We start from the raw sequence: 15,009 nt of genomic DNA, 5'->3' as shown, positions 1-15,009 counted from the left end.
ACTCAGCAGGCCAGGCCTTCCTGGTGACCTGCTCCCGGGCATCAGGCGTGGCCCCCCACAGCCACCCTCCGCCTGTTTGGAGGAGGACCAGCTCTGAATCCTGACACTGCCCAGTTCCCCTGGACAGGCTGTCGGTTCTCGGGGGCCAGCCCCACTCACCTTCTGGCCTCACCCTCTGGACAACAGAACTGTCAACTGTCCTCCTGACAGTCTGGTCAGGAGGACAACCCTCCTGACCAGACTGTCCACTCTCCTTTCGTCCTCCCCAAGAAGGTACAGATTCTCAAACTGATAAGCAGCTGGTCAGGAAGACAGCCTGAGGTTGTACAGTCTGACTTCTGAATCCACCCTTCACTAGTTATGTGACCTTGAACCCGTTGGTTATTTCATCTGCCCAGGGCCTCAGTCTCTGGGTCCATAAAATGGAACTCACCACCCAACCTCATAGACATATGTGAAAGGCAGGTATAGGGAAGGGACTCCTTATGGTATCCTTCCCTGCCCTTTGACCTCCTTTCCTCTCCTCTCCTCCCTAAAGCAGGTGGGCTGAGCTGGGGGTGATCACGGGGGTCCCTCCCACCCTCGAGGGAACAAGTGGGAGGTGCCATGGGGAGAAGGAAGTGAGTACAGATCCCTACTACCTGTGTTTCCCCACGGTGAGACGCCACTTGTACTTGGGCCTGGCACAGGGTCTCTGGGGAAAGGAGGCTGTTTCCAAGTGGAACGGGATGCCGTACAAGGGGGGATGCTGCTTATGGATGGGTGTGAGCACAGGCTTGGGGACCTCCCCGCTGGGAGGGCTCCAATGCAGCCTGGGGTTGGATACCAGCTTCGTCCCTGCCTAGCTGGGTGATGCCGGGCAGGTCTCCTTTCTCTGGCCACTCTCCCGACCTGCGGGATGGGAACAGTGACTGTTGCCTGCCCGCCCGCCTACCTTGGAGAACATTGTGAGTAGCAAGTGAGGTAAGCCCCACGAAGCCCTCTGTAACCCTTGAGGGTCACATAAATGAAGCATCACCATAGCAAGCATAGCTTTGATGATTACAAATGTCTCTGTTGGGGTGGAGGTTGGTCAAGAGGACTTCGAAAGACCCCACCATTTTGCAGGCCCAACATTCCGAGGCTAAAACCAAGAGTTTTTGACCTGTTCAGAGCCAGAAAATTGGCTGGTGGGAACAGATGGTGAATTGATGTAAATGACGGACACCCAAGAGGCAGGGTGAGCATGTGGGGTGTGCAGCGCACAGCAAAGTAAGCTGGTGTTGACAAGCCAAGGAGGGCACAGCACTCACCTTCTGGGGGGCATTGATGACTCCAGTGTTGTAGCCAAACTGCAGGGAGCCGAGTACTGCCCCTCCCACAGCCAGCATGAGGCGGCCTGTCAGCTTCTGCAGAGGAAAAACACCACACTGTTACAGGTATGTCTGGGCGCAGGTGGCAAGGCAGGGCATGGGCTGGCAGGTTCCCTCGGTCAGATATCTTGCCTGACTCCTGGCACCATACCAGTCCTTTTCCCAGGAAACTCGGCCACTTCCTGACCTCAGATGCCCCACACCAGCCCCAGTGACTTCTAGACACTGGGCTGGCCGGACTCATTCCTGGGAAGAGAGGGGAATTAGGGTCTTCTCTAGAATTCTCTGCAGCCAGGTCTTGACCCTCTGTGGAGTCTCATTCCTCTGGTGGAGCTATGCCCAGGGTCCAGGTGGCTCCAGACTCTGTTTGGGAGGCCCAGGAATCAACTCCCCTATGCCGGGGGTGGGGGGGTGGGGAGGGACGATAAATTATGGAGGAGCAGCATAGGTAGGGGGGAGCACCCTGGATTTGGATTGGAAAGTGCTGGCTTCTGATTCCAGCCAACCTGCTACTAGTTCTGTGAATTCCAGCAGGCTACCCTTCCTCAATCCTGCTTGGATCCCCATTGGAGATGTGGTCTTGCCCTCTCCTCCCTCCATTCACAGGGCAGGAAACTGAGTCCTGAGAGGAGACAAGCCCCAGATTACTCAGGGCTCTGCAAAAAGCCAGGCTGGAGCTCAGGGCTCCTGGGTCCCCAACTCGTGCCTCTTGTGGCAACCATCCACAGACCATGAGCTTCCCAGGGTTATTTGGACACAGATGACATAACAGGCAGGAATGCGCTTTGGAAAAGTACATGACACCGGGCAAGTAAGAGTGCTGGGCCAACGTGCTACGATGGGCAAAGGGCTGGGGAAGAAGAAAGGTGGTGGCGCTCTGGCCCCTGGCAGCCTGGGACAAGAAGATCGCAGGCAGGGAAGAGGCCGGCAGGTAGGAGAGCCCTGGGTGAGTAGGGTGCCTTGCTGGAGAAAGGGAGAGGACTTTTCTGCCTTTCAACATGAAGAAGCCAAGAGATGTGACATGAGGTCCCTAACTGATTGTGAGAGAATCAAACTGGGGAGGCAGAGAGGGGGTGAGCGCCAAAGCAGGACTGGTGCTCACCATTGATCGTGTGCGCCACACCGGGCTGGGTGCTAGAGGGGACGGTCAGGAGAACCAAGCCACAGGCTTTGGCCTCAGTTTCCCCACAGAACCCAGAAGCAGCCCTGACTTCAAGATCCTCATAGATAGCACCGCGTTTATGGCGAATCAGACAGGTTCCTAGTACCGTCTTTTCATTTTCTAGAAGCTGTCAGGCCAATGATTGTGAAAGCCAAGGTTCTCCCATCAGAGACTGAGAAAGAGGAAGAGGCTCCGGCTAGCCTGAGTGCACGAGCAGAGTCTGTTCTTCACCAGGTGTGTGCTGGGACGGTCTCTCCCCACCGGGCCACCTGGCCCCTTCCTGGCCCAACTGCGGACATTCATCCTAGGCCAGGGCTTTCCTCGTGGTGGGCTGCACTCCCTTTGGTTCCCATCCTTCCCATCTCCCTTCTCTTAGCTCTCCAGGCAGCCTCCAGACCCAGGCTGTCGGCCCTGTGTGGGTGGGGAGCACGGGACAGATGTCCTCTGTGGGCCCCAGCCCAGCAAACTCACAGGGTGACCACTGAGATGAAGGGAGAGGCTGTCACAAGGCGCAGAGGGTCAAGGGAGGAGGGCTGAAGAGTGGCATTGAAGGCCCCCAAGGTGAGGCACACGTCTTCGCTCCCACGGGGTTGTCCAAAGTGTGGGATCAGTGGAGAGCCAGACAGATTTCTCTAGTTCACATTAGAATAAATATAAATAGGATTTCATAAAGTGTGGCATGGCTTTATGATAGGATACAGAAAAAAGAAAGCTCTTTACCTATTGATTTGGGACACTTCCCAAGATACATTAAGTAAAAAGCTAGCTTCACAGTAGGGTGCATTGCCTGCTTAAAAAAAAAAAAAGGAAGAAGAAGAAAAGGCTGAGGGTGGGGGGTGAGGCCGACCATACCTATCTACCTGCTTAAAATGACGCCCAAGAAGGGTAACGTGGCCCCTTGGGGGATCTGGATGGCAGAAGCTGGATGAAGAGACTTTACTTTTACACCCTTCCGCATGTTTTTGAATTTTGAACCATGTGAGTGGGTCGTGTACTCAAAACATTTTCTTTATGAGCCCCTTGGTTTCATATTACTTAGAACAAAGCATTTAGATAAAAATATAAGTGAAAAGTAATACAGATGACGCGTGGATCTCTAAGAGCCATGCCGGTGGCACAGGAACTGTTTCCAGTGTGGCTCTGATGTTCCCGGGGTGTCTGGGCCTCCGAAGTTGCTCTCGGGGCTCCGCTGAGCAGCTGCGGCCTCTGGCAGTGGGGGCTCCCGGAAGCCAAGGACAGACCCTTGGGCTGGTGCAGGTCAAGGTCACACTGTGCTTTAGAAAACCCGCCTACCCACGCCCTGGTTACATCCAGAGCCACCTGGGCTGGCTGCTGCACCAGGACTCACGAAGACTCAGTGACCCGGGTTCCAGGCCCTGGATGAAGCAGGCCTGCATCCTGACCCTTCATCAGGATGGGGTGGGGGCCTCCCCCGTGGTCGGAGTTCCAACACCAAGGTGGGAGAAGGTGTGGTGGGAGCCCTGGAGGGAGAGACTTCTAATTTTGCCTGAGGACAATCAAAGATAGGTTTCCAGGAGGTGACATTGGACTTGGGGCGTGAAGGACGTGCAGAGAGTCGGCCAAGTGGGGAAGCAGTGGCAAGACTGCATTCCAGGTAGACAGAACAGTACGTGCAGGGGAAGGAAGAGGGGCCTGACTCCGCTGGCTCAAACAGGGAGCGTTCAGTGTGGCTGGGTGTCAGGGCAGGGGGGGTGCCCACCGCAGCCCCTGGGCAGGCACGCCCCCCACCACACCCAGCTTGATGTGGGAAGAAAGCCGGAGAGAACCGATGCCCTTCACTTGGGAGCTGGGATACCTGGAGGTCTCTGGGCTCAGTTTTCTGACGTAGGAAATGGGGGATCAGAATTCCTTCTCCCTAAAGACTTGCTGTCAAGACATGATAGAGCCTGGCAGGGTTCCCCTGACAAGATGAATCAGGGAAGGATGGGAAGCCACTCTCCCCAGGGCCACCTCAGCGCATCTGCCCCCACCAGCTCTCTGCCTGCAACTGAAGGGCCCTGATGAAATCCATTCATTTCACAGGTTTCCTTCGGGGCCAAGCTGATGGACTACTTGGTGGCGACCTAGAGAAGGGGAACAATTGTGGAGTCTGGAATCTGTGACTCCCAGGATGCCGCCCCGGTCACCCATCTGTGACCACCCTAGGGCTGAGGCTACCTTCTAGAACATCCTACCCTCTTCCGGGGTTTTCTTGTGGTGTCCTCTGCAGTCTCCAGCTCGGGCTTCTAGCAGTTGAGAATACCCACCTGCTGTTCACCCACCAGTTGGGGAATTCCCGCCAAGAGTGGGACCTGGGTCCTACCCAGCCCTGCGGCCAGAGTGCCCAGGGTAGGGGGCATAGTACAGAACATTTGTAAAACAAACCACTTCTGGATTTCGCTTTCAGGCAAAACAGGCTCCATGTGTATCCATTTTGCCAGAGCCGTGCTCATCCTAAGAGATTTTACCTTGGCCATTTATCGAACCCCTGGTGGGTACTAGAACATCATCTCTGAAGGCAGACACAGGCTAACAGGAACTCCCAACTCCTGGGTGAAATGAGGCAGACCCAAGTTCAAATCCTGACTCTCTTAGGAGTGCCACAGAGCTGAGTTCAGCAAACGCCCAGGCTCAGGGTGTGGCACAGAGGAGGACGTCACACCCCCACCCCCATCAGCCCTATCCCAAGGCGAGGGGCCTCCCCTTCCCGGGAAGCCACTGATGAGGTGTCAGCCTCAGGACCTCTCCTCCCACACACCGGGATGCCAGATGGCACCGGCCGTGTCACATAACTTGCTAAGCACTGTGGCCTTTTGACCCATGCCCATGTGCCCTTCCCAGCACAGTGCTCCAGCCCTGGGCTTGGCCTACAGTAGGCCCTTGGTCAATATTGGCAGAAGGAGGGCATGTGGCTACTGCCATTCAGAGGCAGGGCATTCCTTGCTAGAGGAAGGCCCAGGTGTTGGCACAATCCAGATGTTGCTCCCATCCTATCCGCTTCCCACAGCTTCCCTCATGGTTTCCTGATGTGCACAGAGGCACACGACATGGCCTTCCTAACTGCCTGGTCCCCAGTTCTAAGGAGGACAGGAGGGGGTGAGGCAGGGGAGTAGAATCCATAACAGCTCTCTTTTCATTTCTTTTGTGTACGTTTTTCTTAGGATCTCATTGGAACAAAATTCTGGACAAAGAAAAGAAAAGAAAAGAAGCCTAAGGAATTGCAGAATTGCTGTAACAGTCTCGTGTGACAGATGGGGACCTCAGGTCAGAGGGCAAACTCCCAGAATAGTCAGCAAACAAAAGCCAGGGCTGGAACTTGAGTCCTTTCGATTGCTTGACTGACAGTTTACCCTCCGACCTCTTCCATCCTGCCAAGTCTTTTCAAAAAGAAGAGTGATGGGTTACCCCTCCAAAGCCTAACCTTCAGGTGACCTCAGGCACTGGCTTCTCTGGAGGCCATCTCCTCAGAGCTCTCCCCATGATGTCAGGACTTCTGCATGGCTGAGCCTCCCCTGCACCCCACGGTGGCCCTGGGGGCAGAAGGTACTCATCAATCTTAAAAGCAGAGAGGAGAGGAGGGAGCTGCTGCATTTATCAGTACCTGCAGCACCAGTGAGGCACCAGGCACCATGCCAGGGTCTGCTTCCACATCTTGGTTTAACCACCATGAACAGGTGCTGGGGGAGACACTGCTCCCACTTCACAGACGAGAAAACGGGAGGCTGGAGAGGAAAAGGTGGATAACCAGAAGGTCCTTGGCTTCTGTGACGCTTCCGGTAGGAGGTCTCTGACACCAAGTCCTATGCCCTTCCTGCCCATCCTCCCCCTTGCTTCTGGGCACTGGCCCCTGAAGGAAACAAGGCTTCTACCCTGTGCTTTCTATGTAGGTCAAATTCTATCCTAGCAACCTTTGGGGCCTTGCCCTGTCCGAGCCAGGATAGCCCAGGCCAAAGCTCAGAAACCTCTGGTCACTTGGGTGGATTTTGCTCTAAGCCTCAGTTGGCAAACTATGGCCTGTTGGCCAAATCCAGCCTGCCAGCTAAGAATGGGTTAACATGTTTAAGTGGCTGGAAAAAGGGGGAAAAAAAAAAGACTAATATTTTGTGTGATGTGAAAAGGATATTAAACTCTTTCAGTGACCACTAATAACATATTATTGGAACACAGTCACACTCACTGATTTATATATTGTTTATAGCTGCTTTTGTGCTACAATGGCACAGGGACTGCATGGGCCACGGAGCAGAAAAGGTTTGTCAGCTTCTACTTGAAGCCGTAGGTCCTTGGAACTGCTATGTGCAAACCTAGCACAAGAACCGCACAGGATTTTCCGAGCCTTCCACGTCATACCAGAGCATCTTCTCTAAGTAACCAAAAAGGTGTTTGTCCTAAAACGGGATGTTAGGGGATCCCTGGGTGGCTCAGTGGTTTAGCGCCTGCCTTCAGCCCAGGGTGTGATCCTGAAGTCCCAGGATCAACATCCTGGCTCCCTGCATGGAGCCTGCTCCTCCCTCTACCTGTGTCTCTGCCTCTCTGTGTGTGTCTCTTATGAATAAATAAAATCTTAAAAAACAAAAAACAAAAAAAACAGGATGTTAAAAGCAACAAAGTGGTTCCCTGGGGGACTGTGTGCATGGGCCTTGGGCAGGTCCCGACATCTGAAAAGGTGGACACCCCTGATAGGTACCCATCCCAATGGTGAGATGGGCACCAAATCGACCTGATGAGTTAATTTGGTCAGAACATGGGAATATGCAGAGGTCCCTGTTGGTGGACAAGTCCCAGCTCCCCTCACTTGTGTGACCTTCAAAAAGCCCAATCCCTCCAGACTTCTTTTTCTCCACAAGAGAAGTTTCCTAATAATACATTACTAAGGAAAAAAAAAAAAAAAAAAACATTACTAAGGAAAGATAATACCTGAATGCTTGTTCCCTACACTATTCTAGTCAACGAGCATTCGGCAATAAACCAAACCAAACCCTGCCTTCATGAAACTTGATATTTTAGTTGGGGGTGGGAAGACAGAAAATAAAAACCTAAAAGACATCAGGTGGCGAGTGGTATGAAGAAAGAAAGTGCTGTATCTTAATCACAGTGGGACATGCCTGTAACGGAATATTATGCAGCTGTTGGAAAGAATGCAGCACATCTGTATGTCTCCGATATGAAGCGAGTGCCAGGGTAGATTGCTAAGGGGAAAAGCAAGGTGAAAAACAATGTGTAGGATGTACATTTTGTGTAAGGAAGGAGGAGAAAATGAACTTGTATAATGGCACTTGGCTTGTATGTGCAGAGTAGATACAACTGTAAACACTGACCTGTCACCCACCTAGGGGTGGGTGAACAGGATAGGGTGTGTGGGGCACAAAGAACCATGTAGAAAGCGCGATCCAGTTATAGGCACCCACATTCACCTGCCCAAAAAGAGGTCTGTTGAGGAGAAATGCCAAACCATTACAACTGGGAGAAGACGTTTACTCTTACTTGGTATGCTTCTCTATAGTTGACTCTATCACTTCCAAACATCTACGACCTGACCAGAGAGATAAGATTATCACCCCCACGGCAGTGGAAACAAGCTTCAACAGGATGTGTGGCTTCCCTGAGGTCAAATGGTAGAGCTGTTTCTGAGGCCTGAGGCCGGCTCTGGGCTAGGCAACCTGGGGGACACATCCTGTCCAGCAGAGGCCTCGGTGGCCAAAGCTTCCATAAGCTGGCTCTGGCAAGAGGTCTCTCCCCTTCCGGGATGCCAAGGCCCCTGGGAGGCCAAAGCCAGCAAAGGGTTGGTGCTGAGGTCTTAGAGAGGGTGAACTCTGCCCTCGGGGATCCCTGGGTGGCTCAGTGGTTTGGCCCCTGCCTTTGGCCCAGGGTGTGATCCTGGAGTCCTGAGATTGAGTCCCACGTCAGGCTCCTGGCATGGAGCCTGCTTCTTCTCCCTCTGCCCGTGTCTCTGCCTGTGTGTGTGTGTCTCATAAATAAATAAAATCTTAAAAACACACACACACACACACACACACACACAAAACTCTGCCCTTGTTCTACCCTGAGTACAGGACGAGGAGCCCTGCTCAGTTAACTACAAAATCCCAACGTTTATGCATTGGCTACTGCCTCCCTGGCTTGGTGGCTGGGGACAGAGCTTCAGCCTCACTGCACCCCTCCCACGGAGGGAGGTAACAATCAGAGGTTTGTTTTGGAGGCCAGGCTTGACCTGCCAGCCTGGTCACAGCCTCTCTGGGCCCAGGAGGCCAATGAGGAGCAGCACTCTCAGCCTCCACCATCCTGGGGCTGCCCGTTACCGAACTGAGTGGCTTTGTGACCTGCGTGCCCAGGAGCGGGGCAGGAGAAGGGTGAGGCTGCAGGTCCCAACCCAATGCTGTACACTTCCCCCTTTGTTCCGGGCTTCCCCGGCTCTGCCAACTCTGGGGGAGGGGGAACTGGATGCCTGTACCCTCAGAGCCAGAGGAGAGCTCTAGGCCCTGCCACCCCGTGACCAGCAGGCGCTGGGTATAGCTGAGCTCCCTGAAGTCACAAGCTGATTACGGGGGATTTGGGACTGACCCAGCAGCGGGGCAAGTAGGCTTGGGTCCCCGAATGGCTCAGCATGGGACAAGGATCGTAATGGAGATGTTTACACTGCCTGTGCACCCAAACCAGCCATAGAAAGGGTCTTCCCACATAAATAGCCACCACTTTGAGTTGGGGAACTTGGCGGGTCTCACCATACCTTGCCACGGGGGAGCAGGCGTCCAGCTCTACAGCTCTGAGGAAAGCCACTTGCCCAAGGTCATGTTTTGTTTCCATTCACAAAGGATTTCAGTTGTCAAGTTATGTCTAATCCAACCTTTAAATTCCTACTGCACCCAGGAGCTTGGAAAGTCCTAGAGTGCAGGAATTCCTGCTCATTTGGGGTGAGTGGAGGGTGGCACACTGGACAAGGATTTGGAAAACAGTGTCTTTTTAAAACACTCTGGAACACCTCAAATTCTTTGTAACAGCCTTATCTTGGACAAGTTTCTTTCCTTCGTGGGCCTCAGTTGCTCCATCTGTCCAATGGAAGGCTAGGCCATGCACTAGAAAGTCTTTTCCTGGGGATCCCTGGGTGGCGGAACGGTTTGGCGCCTGCCTTTGGCCCAGGGCGCGATCCTGGAGACCTGGGATCGAATCCCACATCGGGCTCCCGGTGCATGGAGCCTGCTTCTCCCTCTGCCTGTGTCTCTGCGCCTCTCTCTCTCTCTCTGTGACTATCATAAATAAATAAAAATTAAAAAAAAAAAAAAAAAAGAAAGTCTTTTCCTGCTCCCACTTTCCTTTACCCTCTTATGTCATCCTAGAAAGGCTGGCAGCACGTTTTGCAGTAGGAGGCTCAGTGTGTGACCTTGGGAAAGTCATTTTTCACCAGACAGTGATGTCACCACGGCTTGTATCTCCCTCACAGGGGAGGCAGGGCAGCCACATTAGCTGACCCATCTCTGGGCCCGGACTCCCACCCAGGTGCTACCTCTGCAAACAAGCCTCCCAACAAACTTCTGCTGCAGAGGAGTTAGCCAGTGGGATCTTTAGCAACCACGCCTCAAGGCCTGGGCATCCCGGGGCTCCCCAAAAGCTCACATTGTCAGAATGCCAGACTTCTGGATAGAGGCCACAACCCAGGTGGGACCCAGGTAAGTGCAGTGAGTCGTGGGAGTCCAAAGAAGAAAGGAATATTTATGGAGCGTCTGTGGGGACAGACACATTTTTGTCTGAATCCTTACACTCTAATAATGAAAATGACATCACTCTGCAGATGAGGCAACTAAAGTAAACTGGAATTCAAAACCACATCCACAGGACTTCAAAAGTCTATGTTTTGGAGCGTGTAGGAGGCTCAGTCGGTGAGGCGTCTGCCTTCAGCTCAGGTCATGATCCTGGGGTCCTGGGATCCAGCCCCCCATCAGCTCCCTGCTCCCCTGGGAGCCTCTCCTTCTCACTCTGCCATTTCTTCCTGCTTCTTTCTGCGCAATCCCCCCCCCCCCAACTGCATCCCTATGTCAAATAAATAAATAAATAAAATATTTTTTAAAAGTGTATGCTCTTCATACCACTGAGGGGCTGAGGAGCTCTGCAGATTTCTGATTTCTCTTTTATCTGGAAGGCAGAGGCCCCACAGAGGCCCAGGGCACCACAAGGGACCAGCAAGGAACTCTACACAAAGGGCTGGGGAGATGTCCTCGCCTGCTGCCCAGGAGGGGGCATGCGTGAACTTCTGGCTGGGAGAGGAGGCATGCAACCTGTCCCCCATTTCCTATTCAGTTAAACTTAGTGTGATGTGCAGAGAAAAGGACAGAACGCAGGGAAGTCAGTGGAGTCTATTCTCAGGGCTAGGAGGTGAAGGGGAGCACAGCAGAAAGAACTTCAGGGCGCCCTGCTGGCTCAGTTGGTAAAGCATGCGGCTGTTGGTCTCAGGGTTGCGAGTCTGAGCCCCAAGGTAGGCATAGAGACTACTTAAAAATTAAAAACAAAAACAAAACCCACTTTAAAAGAGAGGGAAAGAACTTCATTGTCAGACACCTGCTTGAAAGACCCGGGTAAGGGAGGTAACCTCTCCAGGCCTGGGTCTACATCCTGTACAAAAGGGCTGTACTTGCTGATCAAACCGGCAGCCTCCAAAGAGAGAGGCTTTATTCCAGAATATATACTAGTGACCCAGAGAGGGTTTAGCCATTAAAAAAAAAAGAAAAAAAAAAGTGTTTTTTTAAAACCATAACTGTTATCTGCGTCTTTTTACGTTTCTTTTTTTTTTTTTTTAAGATTTTATTTATTTATCCATGACAGACATAGGGAGATGCAGAGAGAGAGGCAGAGACACAAGTAGAGGGAGAAGCAGGCTCCACGCAGGGAGGGACGTCGGTCCCAGGTTTCTAGGATCACGCCCTGGGCTGAAGGCGGTGCTAAACCACTGAGCTACCCGGGCTGCCCCATTTCTATCTTAAGTAGGCATATAATCTACTAGTATAACAGTGTATATATGTGAATTTATTAATACAGATAAACCACTAAAGCAGGATGTGCTCCAAAGTTATTTACTGATGGGCAGGCGGTCCAAGCTTGGAGTATTGCTTGAAAACACCTACCGGCTACAGGCATTTAGAACCAACTCATACAAGAGCAGCCTTAGAATTTAGGCAAATTCTCTGATCAGCCCAAAATTCAAGAAAGGGTGTGGTGAGACGGGCCAGCGGAGACTGAGAGCCCTTTTTCATCGGCCTGGGTTCAAATCCAGCCCTGCTTAGAGCTGTGGGACTTCAGGAAAGTCACCTCTCTTCTCTGAGCTCCAGGCGTGTGAGCCAGTAGGGCTCCTTACAGAGGGTCAGTGTGACACAGTGGCATTTTAGCCAGAAGTCTAGTAAACTGTTAAGTGGTTACTGATTTTTCTCCTACACTTTTCTGTCTCTGCTCAGAATATTCTTATCCACTCCACAAAAAAAAAAAAACAAACCAGGTCCTGCGGAGCAAGACAGTTCTGACTCTTGAGGAAGTAAAAGAGAAAAGTCCTTCTCTTTCATAAAGAAACTGAGGCCCAGAGAAGTTAAGTGGCCTGCGAGAGCCCCGAGATAAAACAGTAAATATGTGGACTCCAGGGTCTCAAGCCCTTATCAGTAGCTGGAGTCACTTGTTTGATTTTTATTTCGTTATATCCATATGCCAGGATAAAGGTTCACCCAGGACTGTTGGGGTTGGGGGCGGGGGAGGGGGGATGCTCGGGGTCTCATTTCTTTTTTTTATTTTATTTTTTTTATTTTTATTTATTTTATGATAGTCACAGAGAGAGAGAGAGAGAGGCAGAGACACAGGCAGAGGGAGAAGCAGGCTCCATGCACCGGGAGCCCGACGTGGGATTCGATCCCGGGTCTCCAGGATCGCGCCCTGGGCCAAAGGCAGGCGCCAAACCGCTGCGCCGCCCAGGGATCCCTCGGGGTCTCATTTCAAGGCCAAGGGCCAGGGTGGGGTGAAACAAGTTGTGTGAATTCAACAGGTACGAAGGAGCCTTTCCCGGCGGAGAGGGCAGCCGGGCCTCAGGCAGGCGCGCTCGGCCCAGGCGAGACCCCAGGGACCCCTCGCAGTCCCGCTGGACCCCTGGGCAGCCCGCGGGAGCGCAGTTCTAACCCGCACCCCGGGTTTAAAAAAGGTGGCGGTGGGGGTGGGGAGGGGACATCCTTGTGCCTCCCCTGCCAAAGGACCTGAGAAAATTCAGGAGGGGGCGCTTCAAAAAAAAAAAAAAAGTCATTTTAAAAGATTGTATGCAAGGGGTTCGAGAGGGTAAGAGACAATGCCCCGCACGCATTTGAGGGGATCCGTAAGTATTTGCTGAAAAGGAACCGTTCTGAGAGTCACAAAGCTCGCCAGCGCGACACGCGTGTCTAAGAGGAAGAAAGAGATCCTATCCGGGCAGCTGCTTGCCCCCAGGGGACGAGACCGCGTCGGAACCCCGGGCCGCCGACCCCCGGCGCGCGCACCTCCCGCTGGGGCTCCTGCTGGGCCCCCGGCCGGGCCCCCGGGGCCGGTGGGTGCGCTCTCGGCCCGGCCACCTCCGAGCACCTCTCCCCGCTCTGGGGCCTGCGCCACGCAAAGGGGGCCCCGGCGGCCCCGGCGGCCCCGGCATCCCGGCCGCAGGAGCCCCCCGCGCTTCGGGCCCTCGCGGGGCGGGCGCCCGGAGCGCGCGAGGCCGGTCCCCCGCCCAGCTGCAGGCCGCGCGCGGAGCGGGTGGGGGCGGGTCCTGCCGCCTCCGCGCGCCGGGGCCGGGGCCGGGGCCGGGGCCGGGCCGGGGGCTCGGCCGGCTCAGCCAATGGGCGCCGCGCTCGCGCCCCCTCCCCCGCCCCGGGAGGAGCCGGCGCGGGGCCTCGGCCGGGGCGGTCGTGAGCGACGTGCCGCGCCCGGGCCCCCGGTGCCCCGGCCTGCCCCGGCCTCCCCCGGCCTGCCCCGGCCGCGTGGACCGCGCGGCGCCCCGGAAGGAAGCCGGAGAGGCAGTGCGGGCGCCGAGGACGCACGCGGAGCCCCGCGCCCCGCACCCGCGCCCCCCGCCCGGCAGAGCGCGGCGCTCCAGGCCGGCGCCGGGGGCGGGGGCGGGGGGCGGGGGCGCTCGGAGGCCGGCGGCCGGGGGCGGCGGGTCGGCGCCGGTGTGCGGGCGGGGCGGGGCGGGGCGGGCCGGGCGCGCCACTCACCTTGCTGCCGGGCTCCATGGCCGCGCTGCGCCGGAGGCTCCGCGAGCGCCGGGTGCGCGGGCGGCGACGGGCGGGCGGGCGGGCTGCGCGCTCCGGCTCCGGCTCCGGCTCCGGCTCCGCTCCCCGGGGCTCCCGCCGCGAACCGGACGCGGTCGCTCGGCCTCCCGCTCCCTGGCGAGCTCGCTCCCGAGACCCGGGGCCCGCGACCTGCGCGCCAGCCGGGGCTGCCTCCAGCTCCTCGCCCGCAGCGCCGCGAGGGAGTTTATAGGCCCCCGGCCATTGGCTGGCGGGCGGCGAGTGGGGGGCGTGGGGGCCGGGCCGGGGGCGGGGCCCGGGGCACGTCCGGGGCGGGGCGCGGCGGGGCGGGGGCTGCGCGGCGCGGCGGGGCGGGCGCCGGGGACCCTGGGGCGCCCCGGGGCGGGGAGGCGCGCCCGCTGGGTGACGCGGCGCCGGGGAGCGCACCTCTCTGAGCCTCGGCGACCTCCTGCAAAATGGTGGAGCCGTAGGGAGGGCTCTGGAGTCCCCCCTCCGCCGCCGGAGGACCTCGGGGAAGCGCAGGACCGTCCTCGGACCGCCGCCAGGCTCCTCAGGAAGCTTAAGCGAGTTAACGTTTCTGAAGTGCGTGGGGCGGCATCTGTTTCGTTGTAAGCAGTAGGTCCGGATCTGTCGGACCAGCGACAGGAGGTCTCGCTCCGCGACTTTCTCCTAAGCCCTCTCCACCCCCGACATTCCTGTTTGCAAGCCAAGCCTTGCTTTAGCACGGGCTGGGCCCTCTGCCGGAAAATCATACCCACCTCCTCCCTGGGCTCTCCTGTCACCACCGCCTTGGTGAAATCTTCTCTAGCCCTGACAGTACATGCGAACCCGTGGCGACAGGTGAGTGCTGAGAACACATGGGTCCTTGGGTCTGAGCCAGTTCTATAGAGTACACCGGGTCCTAGCACCATCCTAGGCAACCTGCTGGCCTTTGAGCCGGTTTCATTAAAGGTAAAACGGAATCAATACCACCTCCAAGCTTCATGTGCTGTCATGAGAGAATTTCTAGAAAGTTGATGCAGTTCTCAGCACTTGCTGACACACAGGAAGTCCTTTTTTTTTTTTTTTTTTTTAATGGTGGTGGTAACATTTCACCTTATTTCCTCTCCTAAACCCAAGTCTTACTTGAGACAGGGCAAAGGGAAAGACCCCCCTGTCCAAAGTCCTGAGGTCAGGCTGAGTGTCCCCCTTTCCCTGTGGAGACGGACAGGGAGGGGTTACTTCTGGTTGGAAAGGAGGAGGCTGAGCTGACCACATG

The 15,009-nt window shown here is 55.5% G+C and overlaps 1 protein-coding gene and 1 long non-coding RNA gene across 3 annotated transcripts in view; one reads left to right on the top strand and one right to left on the bottom strand.

Moving 5' to 3' along the window:
* Positions 1 to 13,733, bottom strand: part of SLC2A1 (solute carrier family 2 member 1) — a 28,734-nt gene extending 15,001 nt beyond the window's left edge. Inside the window, exons 1-2 of the mRNA NM_001159326.1 lie at positions 13,716 to 13,733; positions 1,293 to 1,388 (exon numbers count right to left, since the gene is read on the bottom strand). Coding sequence (NP_001152798.1) covers positions 1,293 to 1,388; positions 13,716 to 13,733 — 114 coding nt within the window. The remainder of the gene's footprint in view (positions 1 to 1,292; positions 1,389 to 13,715) is intronic.
* On the top strand, positions 1,853 to 7,038 carry LOC119868456. Of its 2 annotated transcripts, XR_005370050.1 has the most exons (4): positions 1,853 to 2,283; positions 2,639 to 2,748; positions 4,558 to 5,005; positions 5,676 to 7,038. It is a non-coding gene; the product is annotated as an uncharacterized LOC119868456 (long non-coding RNA). The 2 variants fall into 2 exon arrangements; XR_005370051.1 differs by lacking the exon at positions 4,558 to 5,005.
* Positions 13,734 to 15,009: the final 1,276 nt, after the last annotated feature.

Source organism: Canis lupus, chromosome 15 (genome assembly GCF_011100685.1).
Source record: "Canis lupus familiaris isolate Mischka breed German Shepherd chromosome 15, alternate assembly UU_Cfam_GSD_1.0, whole genome shotgun sequence".
Taxonomy (NCBI): domain Eukaryota; kingdom Metazoa; phylum Chordata; class Mammalia; order Carnivora; family Canidae; genus Canis; species Canis lupus.
Note: the sequence above shows the minus strand (reverse complement) of the source record. Positions and strands in the feature narration are given on the sequence as shown.